The following is an 18739-nucleotide window of genomic DNA, read 5'->3' on the forward strand; positions in this document are numbered from 1 at the left end:
CTCATCACATTCTACAGGGGTTGTATTGAGAGCATCCTGAGCAGCTGCATCACTGCCTGGTTTGGAAATTGCACCATCTCGGATCGCAAGACCCTGCAGCGGATAGTGAGGTCAGCTGAGAAGATCATCAGGGTCTCTCTTCCCACCATCATGGATATTTACACTACACGCTGCATCCGCAAAGGAAACAGCATTATGAAGGACCCCATGCACCCCTCATTCAATCTCTTCTCCCTCCTGCCATCTGGGAAAAGGCACCAAAGCATTCGGGCTCTCACGACCAGACTATGTAACAGTTTCTTCCCCCAAGCAATCAGACTCCTCAATACCCAGAGCCTGGACTGACACCTTACTGCCCTATTGTCTTGTTTATTATTTATTATAATGCCTGCACTGTTTTGTGCACTTTATGCAGTCCTGGGTAGGTCTGTAGTCTAGTGTAGTTTTTTTCTGTGTTGTTTTTTTACGTAGTTCAGTCTAGTTTTTGTACTGTGTCATGTTATTTCATGGTCCTGAAATAACGTTGTCTCATTTTTACTATGTACTGCACCAGCAGTTATGGTCGAAATGACAATAAAAGTGACTTGACTTGACTTCTACCCCCACATCCAGGTCATTAATAAAAATCACGAAAAGTAGAGGTCCCAGAACCGATCCTTGTGGGACACCACTAGTCACAACCCTCCAATCTGAATGTACTCCCTCCACCACGACCCTCTGCTTTCTGTAAGCAAGCCAATTCTGAATCCACCTGGCCAAACTTCCCTGGATCCCATGCCTTCTGACTTTCTCAATAAGCATACCGTGTGGTACCTTGTCAAATGCCTTACTAAAATCCATGCAGATCACATACACTGCACTACCCTCATCTATATGCCTGGTACCTCCTCAAAGAACTCTATCAGGCTTGTTAGACACGATCTGCCCTTCACTAAGCCATGCTGACTGTCCCTGATCAGACCATGATTCTCTAAATGCTCATAGATTCTATCTCTAAGAATCTTTTCCAACAGATTTCCCACCACAGATGTAAGGCTCACTGGTCTATAATTACCCAGACCATCCCTACTACCTTTTTTGAACAAGGGGACAACATTTGCCTCCCTCCGATCTTCTGGTACCATTCCCATGGACAACGAGGACATAAAGATCTTAGCTAGAGGCTCAGCAATCTCTTCCCTCGCCTCAAGGAGCAGCCTGGGGAATTTTCCATCAGGCCCTGGGGACTTATCCGTCCTAATGTATTTTAACAACTCCAACACCTCTTCTCCCTTAATATCAACATGCTCCAGAACATCAACCTCACTCATATTGGCCTCACCGTCATCAAGTTCCCTCTCAAGTTCGGCACAGCGTTTTGTTGCAAAGGTCCTGTTTGTGTGCTGTATTGCTCCATGTTGTAAGGCCGTGAAATCAGGAATTGCTCAAAAACCCCTCCACCTCATTGCCTTACTTTGTCTATTAAAGCTTGATCACTCTTCTGCTGTCTCTCTATTGGCTTGGTACAACATTTTGTGCATGTGCCTGTCAACCATCTTGGAACATTTTACAACATTCAAGATGCTATGTAAATGCAAGTTGTCATGCTTAATCTTCTGTCGTCAGTTTTCTTCTGGAATGTGATATTTTACATTGATGTTAGGTTTTGTTCTACATTCTGTGCAGTATGTTTATGCATTTAATTGCTGTAGCATTATAACATATGGTATATATCATTATAGCAGGGAAATTAATTGCATTTTATACTCTGTGGTCACCTTGATTGGTCACGGCATGATGGGATATGAGGAGAAGGCAGGAGATTGGGGCAAGAGGGAAATGGATCAGCCATGATAAAGTGGTGGAGGACATTCAGTGGGCCAAATGGCCCAATTCTGCTCCTATATCTTATGGTCTCATTAGGTAGAGCTGTATGCCTGTTTGATAATGTAAATATTTAATCAGCCAGTCATGTGGCAGCAATTCAAAGCATTAAAACATGTAGACATGATCAAGAGGTTCAGTTGTTGTCCAGGCCCAACATCAGAATGGGATAGAAATTTGACCTGTGGCTTCAACCGTTAAATGATTGTTGGTGCTAGATGGGGCAGTTTGAGTATCTCAGAAACTGCTGATCTTCTGGAAATTTCACACACAACAGTCTTTAGAGTTTACCGAGACTGGTGCAGTAAACCAAAAAAAAAATCCATTGAGTGGCAGTTCAGTGGGTGAAAATGCCTTGTTAATGAGAGGTCAGAGGAGAATGGCCAGACTGGTTCAAGTTGACAGGAAGGCGACAGTAACTCATGTGTTACAACAGTGGTGTGCAGAACAGCATCCCTGAACGTACAATGCATTGATCATTGAAGTGGATGGGCTACAGCAGCAGGAGACCATGAACATACACTCAGTGACCATTTTTAGTTACAGGAGGTACCTAATAAAGTGCCCACTGAATATATAACCATATAACAATTACAGCACGGAAACAGGCCATCTCAGCCCTTCTAGTCCGTGCTGAACGCTTACTCTTATCTAGTCCCACTGGCCCGCACTCAGCCCAAAACCCTCCATTCCTTTCCTGTCCATATACCTATCCAATTTTACTTTAAATGACAATACCAAACCTACCTCTACCACTTCTATTGGAAGCTCGTTCCATACAGCTACCACTCTTTGAGTAAAGAAATTCCCCCTCATGTTACCCTTAAACTTTTGCCCCCTACTCTCAACTCATGTCCTTTTGTTTGAATCTCCCCCTACTCTCAATGGAAAAAGCCTATCCACATCAACTCTATCTATCCCCCTCATAATTTTAAATACCTCTATCAAGTCCCCCCTCAACCTGTAAAGGGAATGTAAAGGGAAATTCACTGGCAAAGCAGATTGATAAATAATATGTAATTCACAAGCTTCATAATGCCTTTGACATTTCAATTGATTAAAAAATCATAAGTGAATTTTTGTCACACCTTCCACTAATTGAAATCACCGAAATTATACTGTGGTGTATTTTACTGCCCATTTTATTAACAAACAGTATGTCGTGTGAAAAATTAATTAGTAACTTTTTCAATAAGCACAGTATCAAGGATTTAATTCTGAGACATATTAATTTTAAAATCACACACGTTACTGGTTTCTCTTCGTTTGGATGATTTGTGACTCTGGTAAAATATCATCAGTGATCTTGTTGGATGGTAGACCGGAGTCATCGGCTGAGTAACCTGCTTGCTGGATATTTCTCAGGTTCTGCATTTTAACGCTGTAATACAACCAATAGCCACTAGAGGGGAGTAATGCAGTGCAGACCACAGTGTGACTGATCAGATTTAAGGTCTAATTTATTTTGCGGGGTTGTAGTCTCCATTTCCATTAATCCTGCAGTTAAGTTTCTCATATTTGAGGGACAAGGCCACTGCCAAACTTAGAACATAGAACAATGGGCGCTGCAGTCACGCAACGCTACTACAGCTTGGACGACAGAGTTCAGAGTTCAATTCCCGCGCCGTCCATCAGATTGCTTGTGTGTTCTTCCTAATAACCATGTGCGGTTCCTCCAGGTGCTCTGGCTTCCTGCCACAGTTCTAAGACGTTCCTATTAGTAGGTTAATTGGTCATTGTAAATTATCCTGTGATTAGTACAGTGTTAAATACAGAGGTGGGTTGCTGTGCGTGTAGCACAGGTGTATGGGGTGTCTAGGGAGGGATAGCACCCCTGGTGAGGGCAGCTCGTCCACCTTTGGTCCCCATCGTGTGTTCAGCTCTCACCTGTGGCTCCAAGTGGCTATAACACGCGCAACGGCCACACCCCAGTAACCTGTCTTGGCAGAGGGTAAACCGAGGGTCTTCGACCCTCAGTGAGGTAGAGGATCTGTCTATCCCAGCGTGTGAAGTCTGACCCTGGCAGATTGAGCAGAGGAGACCGACTAATGGTCCAACGGTCAAGAAGGCAGGCCAGTAGGCGTTGTGGAGCGCTAAGAGCACGACAAGACACTTAGACGTCCTGGTCATACACTGCAGCAGGAGAAGTCTCCAGCCGTAACGTTTGTCCGTGCCACTGGATCAAGGTCTCCTCTGTCGAGAGAGTGGATTGCCCCTGTGGAACGGCTGTTCCACTTAAAACTCCATCACACCCAGGTTTCTGTTGTGCAGTCCAAACTCAGCTTGTCAAGCCCTGCGGCGATGGGGGAGTGGCGAGGCAGCAAGTGGAGATGATCACTGGCGGTTGTAGTCACAAACCTGCACATAGGCCACCTTTGGACCAGTGGTTGTTCGTCTCTGAACCCGGGGCAGCAGAGATATCCGGCAGCATCCAGGGCGACTGGGCAGGACAGCACTGCCCACCCTCGCATGAGGGAGGGGGTTAGAAAAGGTACCCTAAACATTGCCTGCCCCACCACAACATCTGGCTAGCTAACTGTGGCTGGCAGATCATCTCCTTAGTGGTCAACATGCATCAAGAAAAACAAGTCAGAGAAAACTCATCTTTGGAGCCTGGAATGTCTGCACCTTGCTGGATAGGGACAAGGTGGCAAGGCCTGAAAGACGAACAGCACTCATAGCTGCCAAACTTCACAGTTATTGCATTGACATCGCTGCACTCAGTGAGACCAGGCTTGCAGACAAGGGTTCATTACAGGAAGCAGTGAGTGGTTCCTTTGGAAAGGGAAACCACAGACTGATGACAGGATCCACGGAGTAGATTTTGCAATTAAAACTGCTCTTGCTGAAGAACATCCCTACTCTACACACTGGAATAAATGAATGTATCATGAAGTTCCGCATTCCTCTCACCAAGTCCTGGTATATCACCATTGTCAAAATCTGCTGGAAATTCAAGCACCACACACAAAATGCTGGTGGAACGCAGCAGGCCAGGCAAACCTTATATTCCGTCTGGGTAGCCTCCAACCTGATGGCATGAACATTGATTTCTCTAACTTCCGTTAATGCCCCTCCTCCCCTTCTTACCCCATCCCTAATTTTTAATTTTTTTCTCTCTCTCCCTCTCACAATAACTCCTTGCCTGTTCTCCATCTTCCTCTGGTGTTCCCCTCCCCCTTTCTTTCTTCCAAGTCCTTCCGTCCTCTGATACTCCCCCTTCTCCAGCCTTGTATCCCTTTTGTCAATCCACTTCCCAGCACTTAGCTTCATCCCTCCCCCTCCTGTCTTCCCTATCATTTCGGGTCTCCCCCTCCCCTTTCCATTTTCAAATCTCTTACTATCTCTTTTTTTCAGTTAGTCCTGACAAAGGGTCTTGACACGAAACATCAACTGTACTTCTTCCTATAGATGCTGCCTGGCCTGCTGTGTTCCACCAGCATTTTGTGTGTGTTGCTTATATCATCGTGGTCAGTGTCTATGCACCGACCCTCGTGAGTCCAGACGAAGATAAGGAAAGTTTCTACAAGGACCTGGACCAGACTATTCGGATAACCCCCACCAGCGACAAACTTGTCATCTTGAGCGACTTCAATGCTAAGTTGGGGACAGACAGTGACAACTGGGAGACATGGGGTGGGAAAACTAAACAGTAACGGCCTGCTGCTTCTGAGCAAGTGTGCTGAGCACAACCTGTGCATCACTAACACGATGGTCAGACTTGCCAACAAGTACAAAACCACCTGGATGCATCCCAGGTCCAAACATTGGCACCTACTCGACTATGTCATAGTACGCCAGCGTGACCGTCAAGACATCACCCTCACCCGGGCCATGCGAGGTGCTGAGTGTTGGACAGATCACAGGCTGCTTCGGTCGGTCCTCAACCTGCACATAGCCCCTTTGCATCATAAGCAACCAAAGACTGTCAGAGTGTCATTCAACATCAGCAAACCGCAAGACCCAGGTCAAGCACAACGTTTTCAAGATATACTTAATGAAAAACTCTCGGGCAATTCACCGCTTGTGGGAGCCTGTTCTGAAAAGTGGACACAGTTCAACGATGTTATCACACAGACTGCAACAACTGTATTCGGACTGAAGACACGAGTGCATCAAGACTGGTTTGATGAAAACTATGAGAACACTTCAGCAGCCTTTCAGGCCAGGAACAAGGCCAATGCAGACTGGCAGAATGACCCATTATCTGTCTCAAAGAAAGACAGGTTTAAACACCTGCAGTCTAAAGTACAGGCGGAACTGCGAGAAATGCAGGACGAGTGGTGGCAGAGAAAGGCTGAACAGGTGGAACGCTATGCAGACAAGCATGCCACCAGAGAGTTCTTCAGCACCATAAAGTCAGTTTATGGTCCTTCTAAATCAGGATGCTCCCCCTTGCTGTCATCTGACAGGTCGAGCCTGATCGAAGATCAGGAAGGACTGAAAAACCACTGGGATGAACACTTTTTCAACCTACTCAATAGGCTGTCCACAGCTGATCCTGATGTCTTACAGCAGATCCCTCAGCAGACAGTCCTGGATGACCTACACCTGCCGCCCTCTACTGGTGAGATCAAGAAAGTGATCTCGCAGATGAACTCAAATAAAGCAACAGAGCCGGATGGCATTTCTGCCGAGATCTACAAAGCAATTGGCCCAAATGCCTTACAGGCATTCCAAGACATCCTGGAAGACATCTGGATCACAGAGGAGATGCCTGACAACTTCTGTGATGCCCTCATCGTGGCTCTCTACAAAAACAAGGGAAGCAAATCAGACTGCGGAAACTACAGGGGTATCTCCATCGCAGGCAAGAATTTTGCCCGCGTTCTCCTGAACAGACTTGTCACTGTCTTGGAAAGGAATCTCCCGGAGGCGCAATGTGGCTTTCGGCCAGAATGAAGTGCAGTAGACATGGTATTTGCCGTGAGGCAAGTCCAGGAGAAGTACATCGAGCAGAACAAGCCTCTTTACTCTGTCTTCATTAACCTGACAAAGGCATTGGACACTGTAAACAGGGAGGCTCTCTGGATCATCCTGAGACATTACAGATGCCCGAGAAAATTCATAAAGATGATTCAGCTGCTCCACGATGGAATGACAGGACAGGTCCTTTGCAGTGGTGATACATCAGCTGCATTTGCCATTTCCAGTGGGATGAAGCAGGGCTCTGTACTAGCCCCAGTCCTGTTCAATCTGTTCTTCACTCGCATGTTGTCACGTGCTGTCCAAGGTCTGAAGGAGGGAGTGTGCATCAGGTACCGATTGGACGCCTCTCTCTTTGACCTTCGCCGCTTGAACGCAGGGACGAAGTGCCTCCATACAGGCATTCAAGAAACCCTCTTTGCTGATTACTGTGCACTCCTGGTGCACAAAGACAGTGATCTACAGTTAATGCTGAACAAATTCTCAGACGCTGCTATGCTCTTTGGCCTGACTATCAGCCTGAACAAGACTGAAGTACAAACACTAACTCCACAGAACCAAAAATCACTGTTGATGACACCCAGCTGACAAATGTAAACAGCTTCAAATACTTGGGAAGCGTCATCTCGAGTGATGGGTCTTTGGACAAAGAAATTGACTCCAGGATCAGCAAGGCCAGCCAGGCTCTGGGGAGGCGGCATACCAGAGTGCTCAATCAACACAATGTCCACACCTCCACAAAGCTGAAAGTCTACAGAGCCATGGTCATCCCTTCTCTCCTATATGGATGTGAGACCTGGACTCTGTACCGACGACACATCAAACAACTGGAGAAATTTTACATGCGCGCCCTCCGCTCCATCCTTAGCATTCATTGGCAAGACTGTGTCTCCAACCTGAAGGTCTTGGATCACACAAAGTCCACCAGCATTGAGTCCCTGATCATCAGAGCCCAGATGTGATGGGTGGGACACATCATCAGAATGGACGACCACTGTATGCATCGCTAACTGCTCTATGGTGAACTAGAGACCGGAAAGACACCTCAAGGTCGTCCACATAAGCGCTACAAAGATGCTGTGAAGGAAACCCTATGCTACTGTGACATCCAGCCAAGGGAACTAGAAGCTGACAGAACCCGCTGGCGAGCCCTGTGCTATGAAGCCTACACCAGTTTTGAAGACAGGCGCTGCCAAAAACTGATGGAAAACCATGAGCAACGTCACAGAACAGCAGCCACAATTATTACAGCAATGGACGTCCAGTGCCCCCATTGTGCTAGACTCTGTGCTTCCAGACTGGGACTGCAGAGCCACCTCCATGTCCACAGATGAACTGCACAACAGCGTGTCTTCTTCGAATCTGAAGGACTACCACAACCAACCAAGCTCATTCAGCTAAAAGGGTCTATTCCATGTTGTATTTCTAAATATATAACATTTTCAGGCCCTTCAGCCCACAATGTTGTGCTGAACTTTTAACCTACTCTAAGATCAGTCTAACTCTTTCCTCCTACACAGCCCTCCATTTTTCTCTCATCCATGTGACTTTCTTAAATGACCATAATGTATCTGCCTTTACCACCACCCCTAGCAGTGCATTCCACACACCCACCACTCTGTGTAAAAACATACCTTTGACATCCCTCCATACTTTCCTCTAATTGTCCTAAAGTTATGCCCCCCTGATATTAGCCAGAGAAAATAATTCTAATTGTCCACTATGCCTCTTTTTGTCTTATACACTTATATCAAGTCACCACTCATCCTCTTTCGCTCCAAAGAGAAACGGCCCATCTCACTCAACTGCTGAACCATGATTTAGCCAAAAGAAAAGTTAACTCAAAACACTTGGAAATTTGCCTAGAGGCAAACCTCTTTGGCAAAGGTATGCAGGTAGGGTCCAGCAGCACAATGTTTAAATGGATGGCCAGCCATCAGGTTTTACGTGAGGAACAGCAACTTGATGCTCTGTGCAAGGACTAAGAAGACACTGAAAATCAAATTCCAAAAATCTGAAACAAAACAGAAAGTGCCGGAAATATCAGGAATCAATTAATGTTTTGATGAAGCGTACTAGATCTGAAATGTATGCAGCCTGACTACGGAGCGTTTCGAGCATTTTCTCTTTTATCTGTAATAAAGAGCAGCCCCGGCCAGGCATTCTTCAAGTTTTAGAAGAATACACTGACAGGCAATTCTTTGAAGCTAATTGACTTTGAGAGATCGTTGCTGCAAAATTCTCTTTTACAGGATGTCTAAGACTGACATATTTCATACACTTCGTTTGCTTGCTCTGCCACCTCAGCGTGAATGGAGGAAACTAGGTAGGGCTGGATGGCAAGGGAGGTGGCACTCCTAGCTGGGGTGGGGGGGTTGACAGTAGCAGTTGGAAGGGGCTGAGCATTGGCACCTTGAGGGTTCTGTTGTGGCAACCGAAGGGTGTGGTATTCAGTTTGGGAACTGTATTGTTACCTTCTGGAATGATAAATAGTCCAACAGTGTAAGAAAAACTGTCTAGAACATAGAAAACCTACAGCACAATACAGGCCCTTCAGCCCACAAAGCTGTGCCGAACATATCCCTATCTTAGAACTACCTAGGCTTACCCATAGCCCTCTATTTTTCTAGGCTCCATGTACCCATCCAGGAGTCTCTTAAAAGACCCTATTGTATCCATCTCCACCACTGTCACCGGCAGCCCATTCCACACTCTCATCACTCTCTGCATAAAAAACTTACCCCTGACATCTCCTCTGTACCTCCTTCCAAGCACCTTAAACCTGTGCCCTCTAGTGCTGGCCATTTCAGCCCTGGGGAAAAGCCTCTGACTTTCCACACGATCAATGCTTCTCATTGAAGTAAATAAGAATTACAGCTGTGGAAACTCCAAGGAGAGGTGTACAGGATAATAAAAGGCATAGATTGAGTGGATAGCCAGAGACATTTTCCCAGTGCAGACATGGCTAATACCAGGGGGGCATAATTTTAAAACGATTGTCAGGGGGGATGTCACTGGCAAGTTCTTCAAACAGAGAGTGGTGGGTGCATGGTATGTGCTGCCATGTGTGGTGGTAGAGGCAGATACATTGGGGGCATTTAGGAAACTCTTAGACAGGCGCATGGATAATAGAAAAATAGAGGCCTATGTGGGAAGGAAGGGTTAGAATGATCTTTGAGTAGGTTAAAAGGTTGGCACAACATCATGGGCTGAAGGGCCTGTACTGTGCTGTAATGTTCTTTGACAGAACTTTAGATTGCATTATTGTGTGCTGTATCTGGAAAAAGTGAGTCCTAATGAATGGATCATAAATTACAATTCATGATCATAAAAGACGGGAAGCATAAATATCGGGACTGCATTCAGAAGTAACTGAATTTTACCAGGATGTTTCCTGGTTTGGAGAACAAGTCATATGAAGCAAGGTTAGCAGAGCTGGGACTTTTCTCTTTGGAGCGTAGAAGAATGAGAGGGGACTTGATAGAGGTCTACAAGATTATGAGAGGCATAGATAGGGTGGATGGTCAGTACCTGTTTCCCAGGGCACCAGTAGCAAACACCAGAGGGCGTATGTACAAAATTAAGGGAGGAAAGTTTAGGGGAGACATCAGGGGTAATTTTTTTACACAGAGGGTTGTGAGTGCCTGGAATGACTTGCCAGGGATGGTGGTGGAAGCTAAAACATTAGGGGTATTTTAGAGCCTCTCGGACAGGTACATGGATGAAAGAAAAATAGAGGGTTATGGGGTAGTGTGGGTTTAGTACATTTTTTTAAGGATTATATGGGTCGGCACAACATGGAGGGCTGAAGGGCCTGTACTGTGCTATAGTGTTCTATGGTTCTATGGTTAACTTAACTTGTCAGTCAAACTCAAAAAAGTTTGTTCAGTACAGACCAGCTATTTGAAAGACAATGGCATACAGTAACAATCAGCTATGTTGGGGATCTGTGAGTGAACTAGCTTCAGTGGATTGTTGTAATAGTAGGAATATTGATAGAATTTGTTGAAACAAAACACACAAAATGCTGGTGGAACACAGCAGGCCAGGCAGCATCTATAAGGCGAAGCGTTGTCGACGTTTCGGGCCGTGACCCTTCGTCAGGACTAACTGAAAGGAAAGATAGTAAGAGATTTGAAAGTAGTGGGGGGAGGGGAAATGTGAAATGAAAGGAGAAGACCGGAGGGGGTGGGATGAAGCTAAGAGCTGGAAAGGTGATTGGCAAAAGTGATACCGAGCTGGAGAAGGGAAAGGATCATGGGATGGGAGACCTCGGGAGAAAGAAAGGGGGGGGGGGGGGGGAGAAGCACCAGAAGGAGATGGAGAACAGGCAAACAACTAAATATGTCAGGGATGGGGTAAGAAGGGGAGGAGGGGCATTAACGGAAGTTAGAGAAGTCAATGTTCATGCCTTCAGGTTGGAGGCTACCCAGCCGGTATATAATACCAATATATATATTGGTATACTGCGTCCGGTGCTCCCGGTGTGGCCTTTTATATATTGGTGAGACCCGACGCAGACTGGGAGACCGTTTTGCTGAACACCTACGCTCGGTCCGTCAGAGAAAACAGGATCTCCCAGTGGCCACACATTTGAATTCCACGTCCCATTCCCACTCTGATATGTCTATCTCTACTCTACTGTCAAAATGAATCCAAACTCAGGGTGGAGGAACAACACCTTATATACCAGCTGGATAGCCTCCAACCTGATGGCATGAACATTGACTTCTCTAACTTCCATTAATGCCCCTCCTCCCCTTCTTACCCCATCTCTAACATATTTAGTTGTTTGCCTGCTTCCCCCCCTTCCTTTCTTTCTCCCGAGGCCTCCCGTCCCATGATCCTTTCCCTTCTCCAGCTTGGTATCACTTTAGCCAATCACCTTTCCAGCTCTTAGCTTCATCCCACCCCCTCCGGTCTTCTCCTATCATTTCGCATTTTCCCCTCCCCCCACTACTTTCAAATCTCTTACTATCTTTCCTTTCAGTTAGTCCTGATGAAGGGTCTCGGCCTGAAACGTCAACAGTAACTCTCCCTATAAACGCTGCCTGGCCTGCTGTGTTCCACCAGCATTTTGTGTGTGTTGTTGTTTGAATTTCCAGCATCTGCAGATTTCCTCGTGTTAGCATTTGTAGTAGGTCAGGTACACAAATCTGAACAGCATTAATTGCTGGAACGCAGCAGGCCAGGCAGCATCTATAGGAAGAAGTACAGTCGACGTTTCAGGCCAAGACCAGAGTCCTGACAAAGTGTCTCGGCCCGAAACGTTTACTGTACTTCTTCCTATAGATGCCGCCTGGCCTGCTGCGTTCCACCAGCATTTTGTGTGTGTTGAATTTCTAGCTTCTGCAGATTTCCTCGTGTTTGCAGCATTAATTGGTTATGGGATCCTATTCACCCGCCTTGTTGTAAATTACATGCTCAGACCTCTATGAGGGACAGGAAGGCTGGGAAGACAGGATTCTAGAGAGATATCATTGAAGTTTATGAGAAAAATCCCAAAGTTGAAAGGGTTAATGTATGAGGAGTGTTTGATAGCTCTGGGCCTGTACTTGCTAGAGTTTAGAAGAATGGGGAAGAGGAGTCACATTGAACCCTACTGAATTGGAAGTGGAACTGGGATGTGTTTATTATTGTCGTATATACTGAGATACAGTGAAAAGTTTGTCTTGCAAACTGTTCATACAGATCAGGTCATTACACAGTGCATTGAAATAGTACAAGGTAAAACAATAATAGAATGCAGAAAAGAAGTGCAGGTAGGCAATAAGGTGCAAGATCATAACAATATTAACAAGGAGGAGGAGCTTAGGAGAGACAATGGCTCCTAACGGCAACTCCTTTGCTTGCATCTTTGGAAACAGCTCAATTTCTCTCTTTAATATCTCTATTTTCCCCTTTCAGGGTTCTTTTGGAGACCCTGACCTGGAGTTACATGCTGACTTTGGTTTTTTGTGGGAATGGGACCTGCCCTCAGGGTTTCACGACTGGCTATTATTCAATATGCCAAGGATACAGCCTAGGAGATTAGCTTGCCTTTGGAATTTCGTGATCTCATGGCTCTGGAGACGGGTGAACCGAAGATTGGTGCCTCTGCAGGAATTCGGTGTGTCATGGGAGATGGAAGATTGAAAGCAGTGAGCTGGCTGCTGGCTGTTTGCCCAGAGACCCGAGTTCTCTGGGCACAGAGCTTGGAAAAAGCGATGCAACAGACTTTTAACATCATAAATCAGAGAGTTGTCGTGTCCCCCTCTCACTGTGAAACGGAGACACCTCTTTTTCCCTTATTAGGGAGAGAGAAAGCCTGTGGAATGTCGAATGACCGGGTGAACGAGTAGTCTCTGGGTCACTGCAAGTCTGTGTCTTTATTGATGCTTTGCTGCACGCTTGAGTGCTCGGTGGGGGGGGGGGGGCACCGATGCTTTTTTTGCTGATGGAGAAGGGGGATCATTGCTTTGCTGTTGCTTACGCGTGGGAGAGGGGAGCTGGGGGGTTTTTGGGGTTCTAACATTTAGGGGCACTCCTCTGTTTTCGTGGATGGTTACGAAGAAAAAGCATTTCAGAATGTATATTGTATACACCTCTCTGACATTAAATGTACCTTTGAAACCTTTAATATTGTGAGGTCAAGACTCCATCCTACTGTACCAGTAAGTAGGAATAAGAGAGGAGGCTACTCTGTGAGTGAGATTTGAGAAAGAGGCATTCATGGGCTTTTGGTGTAGTTCTGGCAGCCCTATCAAATCAGGAATGAGAGAGAAGGCAACTCACAAGTCTATGAGTGAGATTTTGAAAAGGAGCACTTCCAGGCTTTTGCCATTTCTCTGGCAACCCAATCAAATCAGAATTCATTAGCAAGGGCAAAAAAGAATAAACAAGTGGAGAGCCCATTGTGTGAGTGGAGCAGTGTTGGAGTGGCCAGGTTTTGGCTCATCAGGCTTGGGTGAGAACAGGCATGGGCAGGTTAAGTTTCTTCTTCTTCATTCTTCCCCTGTTACTACATAGATAGTACATTGAGGATGGCTCCAGGGTCTGGGTTGTGAGAATCCTGGGAGACTTCCAGCCTCCCAGATAACCACATGTGAATGAGGTGCAGCATGTCAGAGAACATGCTAAGGAACCAACACGATGAACTTCAGTTCATGTGAGAAACTGAGGAGCTGATAGATAAGAGCTACGGGGAGGTAGTTGCAGGAGGCTGCTACCTGGGTGATTGTCAGAAGAGGGGAAAGAAATGGGCAGATGACTGCATGGCTGAGAAACTACTGCAGGGGGCAGGGTTTCAGATTTCTGGACCATTGGGATCTCTTCTGTGGAAAGTACTGTACTGATTGTACCAGAACCCAAATAGGACCATTATCTTTGCAGGCAGGTTTGCTAGAACTGTCAAGGGGTGTTTAAGCTGATTTGGCAGAGGGATGGGAGCCAAGTGATAGGGTTGAGGATGGCAGTTGGTATACAAGCAGAGGCAGTGTGTAGTGAGACGGTCAGGAAGGACAGGCAGATGATAGGGCAAATCTGCCGTCAGTGGAATGAGTTGCAATGTAACAAGGGGACAAAATCAAAAAGGCAAGTGAATACACCATGAAGACGATGCAGATGATCTTGTAGCACAGGTAGGGATTGGCAGGTATGACACTAAGGGCATCAAAAGTCATGGCTGAAAGAAGATTATTGTTGGGAGCTTAACATACAAGGATACAAAATGTATCGAAAAGACAGGCAGGGAGGCAAACAATGTGGTGCAGCTTTGTTGGTAAAAATGAAATCAATTCCTTAGAAAGAGGTGACATAGAAGATGTAGAGTCATTGTGGGCAGAGTTAAGGAACTGCAAGGGTGAAAAGACCATGATGGGAGTTATATACAGGGCTTTAAACAGTAGCGAGGGTACGGGCTGCAAATTACAATAGGAGATAGAAAATGCATGTCGAAAAAGCAATGTTATGATAGTCAAAGTGGATTTCAATATGAGGGTAGATTGGGAAAATCCAATTGATTTTGGATTCTGAGAGAGAGACTTTGTAGAATGCCTATGAGATGGCTTTTTGGAACAGCTTGTGGTGGAGCCGACTAGGGGGATTGGCTATTCTGGGGTGGGTGTTGAGTACTGTACTGGATTTGATTAGGGACCCTAAGGTAAAGGACACCTTAGCAGCCAGTGATCATAATATTTTGGAATAAATTCTGCAACTTGAGAGGGAGAATCTAAAGCCAGATGTATCAGTATTGCAGTGGAGTAAAGGAAATTACAGAAGCATGAGAGAGGAGCTGGCCAACATTGAATATGTTAGAGTCAATGATTAAGGATGAAATTTCAGGGTACTTGGAGGCCCATGATAAAATAGGCTTTAGTCAGCATGGTTTCCTCAAGGGAAAATTTTGCCTGACAAATCTGTTGGAATTAATTGAAGAAAAAACAGCCAGGACAGACAAAGGAGAATCGGTTGATGTTGTGTAGACAATATGAAGACAGGTGGAGGGGCAAGTAGTGTTGAGGAAGCAGGGAGGCTACAGAAGGATAGATTAGGAGAATGGGCAAAGAACTGGCAGATGGAATACAATGTCAGGAAGTGTATGTTCATGCAGTTTGATAGAAGAAATGAAGGGGTTGACTATTTTCTAAATAGAGAGAAAATATAAAAATCTGAGATGCAAAGGGATTTGTGTGTCCTTGTACAGGATTCCCTAAAGGTTAGTTTGCATGTTGAGTCAGTGGTGAGGAAGGCAAATATGATGTTAGTATTCATTTGGAGAAGACTAGGATATAAAAGTATGGATGTAATGTTGAGGCTTTATGAAGCACTGGTAAAGCCTCACTTGGAGTATGGTGTGCAGGTTTGGGCCCCTTATCTTAGAAACGATGTTCTGACACTGGAGAGACTTCAAAGGAGGTTTATCAAAATGATTCCGGGATTAAAAGGCTTGTCATATGAAGAGCGTTTGATGGCTCTGGGCCTCTATGCACTGGAACTCAGAAGACTGAGAGATAACCTCATTGAAGCCTATCGTATATTGAAAGGCCTTGATAGAGTGGATGTGGATAGGTTTCCTATGGTGGGGGAGAATCTAAGACCAGAGGTCACAGCCTCAAAATGGGTGGGGGGGGGGCATCCTATTAGAATGGAGTTGAGGAGAATTTCTTTAGCCAGAGAGTGATGAATCTATGGAATTTGTTGCCACAGGTGGCTATCAAGACCAAGTCATTGGGTGTATTTAAGGCGGAGGTTAATAGATTCTTTATTAGTCAAGGCATGAAGGGATATGGGGAGAAGCCAGGAGATTGACAAAGTGGAGTGAACTTTCACTCCGGGCATTGGGTCAAGTAGGATGCACAACCTACGGTAATCTCAGTCTGGCTCTATGTCGTTTCTAATCCATAGTATGTTGGCTCACCTGTATCACCTGGGCTCAGTGGAAACTAGAGATGAGAACCATTGACTGACACTTCAGATTAGTTTCTCAGATTTTGATGAATTACAAATTAAATGGATCCACAAATCCTTTATTGGGCTCTGCTTTCATCCTAAAATGAAAGTGAACTATTGCAGGCCTGTGTATAACTCGAGACGTAACTGAACACATTGGGAAATATAATCGGTGTAGTAAAGTTTCTGCAACTTACACTTATTTTCGTTGCCTCCTTTGTGGGTTCCTCATGAGCTGCAGCTTTCATCTGTTAACAGAGAAGAAATAGAAGATTACACAGAATATTGGGGGCTTGGCAGCAGTGTTGGGGGGAGAGAAAGAGAGAGTGAGGGGAGGGAGAAAGGGGGGTAGGGGAGGAGGGAAGGGAGAAGAAAGAGAAAGGTGAATGGGGGAGAAGGAGAAAGGGTGTGGGGGAGAAGGAGAAAGGGTGTGGGTGAGAAGAGGAAAAGGAAAGGAGCACGTGTGTTGAAGAAGTGGAGAGGAGAGGTGAGGGGAGGTAGGTGAGGAAGGGGAGAGAGAAGGAAGGGTGAGAGAGAAGGGAGGAGAGGGAGACAGTGGGGTTGGGGGTGAGGGAGATGGGGAGAAAGGGAGAGAGGTGAAGATGGAGAAGTGGGGACTGTGGTTAGGGTGAAGGGCCTGTATCTGTGTGTGTTGCTTCATCTCTTTGTGGCTCAAAGACTTTGAATGATGTAGTTTACTTACATAGTCAAAGAATACTTCAATCTTTTTTTCCACACTTCACATGCAAAAGGAACAACAGTTTGCTGCTTTCTACAAATAGTGATACATTCTAGCTAATTTCTAAGGTAAGTACATGTTCGGCACAGCTTTGTGGGCTGAAGGGCCTGTATTGTGCAGTAGGTTTTCTATGTTTCTATCCAGAAATTGAGATGGTGTGCAAAAGTGTGAAAGAAAGGCGTAAGCAGTTTATCATTGTGATCCATTGTGGTGGAGATATTTCCATGTACCCACTGCAGTAATTCAAACCGATCACAGCAACAACCTTTAGACTTCAAGGGAGATGCCTGAAATAAAGGTCACCTAAAGGGATTATGTAATTCCTTTCCTCCCTGATCAGAGCTGGTCTTTGGAGATTTAATAACTCCCCTATTACTGGCTATAACAGACCCAAACTAAAATCCTTCCTCCTGTGTCAAACAGCTCATTAATTAAAGCCAAGGTGTCAGTCAGACCACAGTTGAAGCATTGGGAGCAGTTTTGGGCCCATTATCTAAGAAAGGATGTGCTAGCATTAGAGAATGTTCCAAGGATATTCACGACAATGATCCCGAGAATGAAAGGGTTAATGTGTGAGAACCATTTGATGGCTCTGGGACTGTACTTGCTGGGGTTTAGGAGAATGGGGGAGGGATCTCATTCAAACCTATCACATATTGAAAGACTTTGGTAAAGTGGATATGGAGAGGATATTTACAATAGTGGATGAGTCTAGGACCAGAGGGCACAGCTTCAGAATAGAAGAGTGCCCCTTTAACACAGAGATGAGGAGGAATTTCTTTAGCCAAACAGTGGTGAATTTGTGGTATTCACTGCCACAGACAGCTGTAGAGACCAAATCAATGGGTATATTTAAAGCTTAGGTTGATAGGTTCTTGATTAGTCAGGGTGTCAAAGGCTACAGGGAGAAGGCAAGAGAATGAGATTGAGAGGGATAATAAATCAGCCACGATGAAATGGCGGAGCAGACTCAATGGGTCTGAATGGCTTAATTCTGCTTCAGTGTCTTCAAAGTTCAAAGTTCAGCTAAAATTTATTATCAGTGTACTTACATGTCACCACATACAACCCTGAGATTCTTCTTCTGCGGGCATACTTAGCATAACTATGGTCTAATTATAATGAATGCTCTGATTAAACAAATGCATTAAAAATAACAAGCCTTGAAATTATGCTTATAAATACTCTCAGACAAGAGGCTGATATGGTCTAACACAATCACAGATAGGACTGGATCCTGGAGATATCCATAAAACAGGGAGACCTTTGGCAGAACTGTTGGAAAAATTAGGAGGAGCCCAGGTGAGAAAGAAGATAATGGAAAATGGCAGTGTATATTTAATCCATGGAAAACTCTGCTACAAATAGGCTGCCAATGATCATGAAAGGTGGAAACAGTAATGCAAGCTTCCCTTCTTTTCTTTAACATGTTATTATCTACAAAGGGCTCTCTGCAATGTATATTTATGAAAATACTAGAATGGGTTATTCCACAAACAGCTTGATTAAGATTCAGATTCAGATTAGTGAACTATGTTGTTTGCTTTAAGAACCAACACATCTAAGGATGTGCTGGGGGCAGTCGGTAAGTGTCAATACACATTCTGACACCAACATAGAATGCCCATAATGCTTGGCAGAACAACATAGATAACAACAAGCAACAAAAACAACAACAAAACAGACCTCTTTCCTCCCTACCACTGTCCCATACACATGGACAGTCCTCCAACTTCAGGAAAGTCCTCCAAGCCTCCAGTCTCTAGTCTGGCATTCAAGCTT

The 18739-nt window shown here is 45.2% G+C and overlaps 1 protein-coding gene across 1 annotated transcript in view; it reads right to left on the reverse strand.

The window, feature by feature from the left end:
- The window catches only part of vstm2la (V-set and transmembrane domain containing 2 like a), a 250069-nt gene that overhangs the window by 32015 nt on the left and 199315 nt on the right, over positions 1-18739 (reverse strand). The window contains exon 3 of the mRNA XM_073061343.1: positions 16416-16466. Within this exon, the coding sequence (XP_072917444.1) occupies positions 16416-16466 (51 nt within the window). The remainder of the gene's footprint in view (positions 1-16415; positions 16467-18739) is intronic.

The sequence above is a fragment of the Hemitrygon akajei genome, chromosome 11 (genome assembly GCF_048418815.1).
Source record: "Hemitrygon akajei chromosome 11, sHemAka1.3, whole genome shotgun sequence".
Taxonomy (NCBI): domain Eukaryota; kingdom Metazoa; phylum Chordata; class Chondrichthyes; order Myliobatiformes; family Dasyatidae; genus Hemitrygon; species Hemitrygon akajei.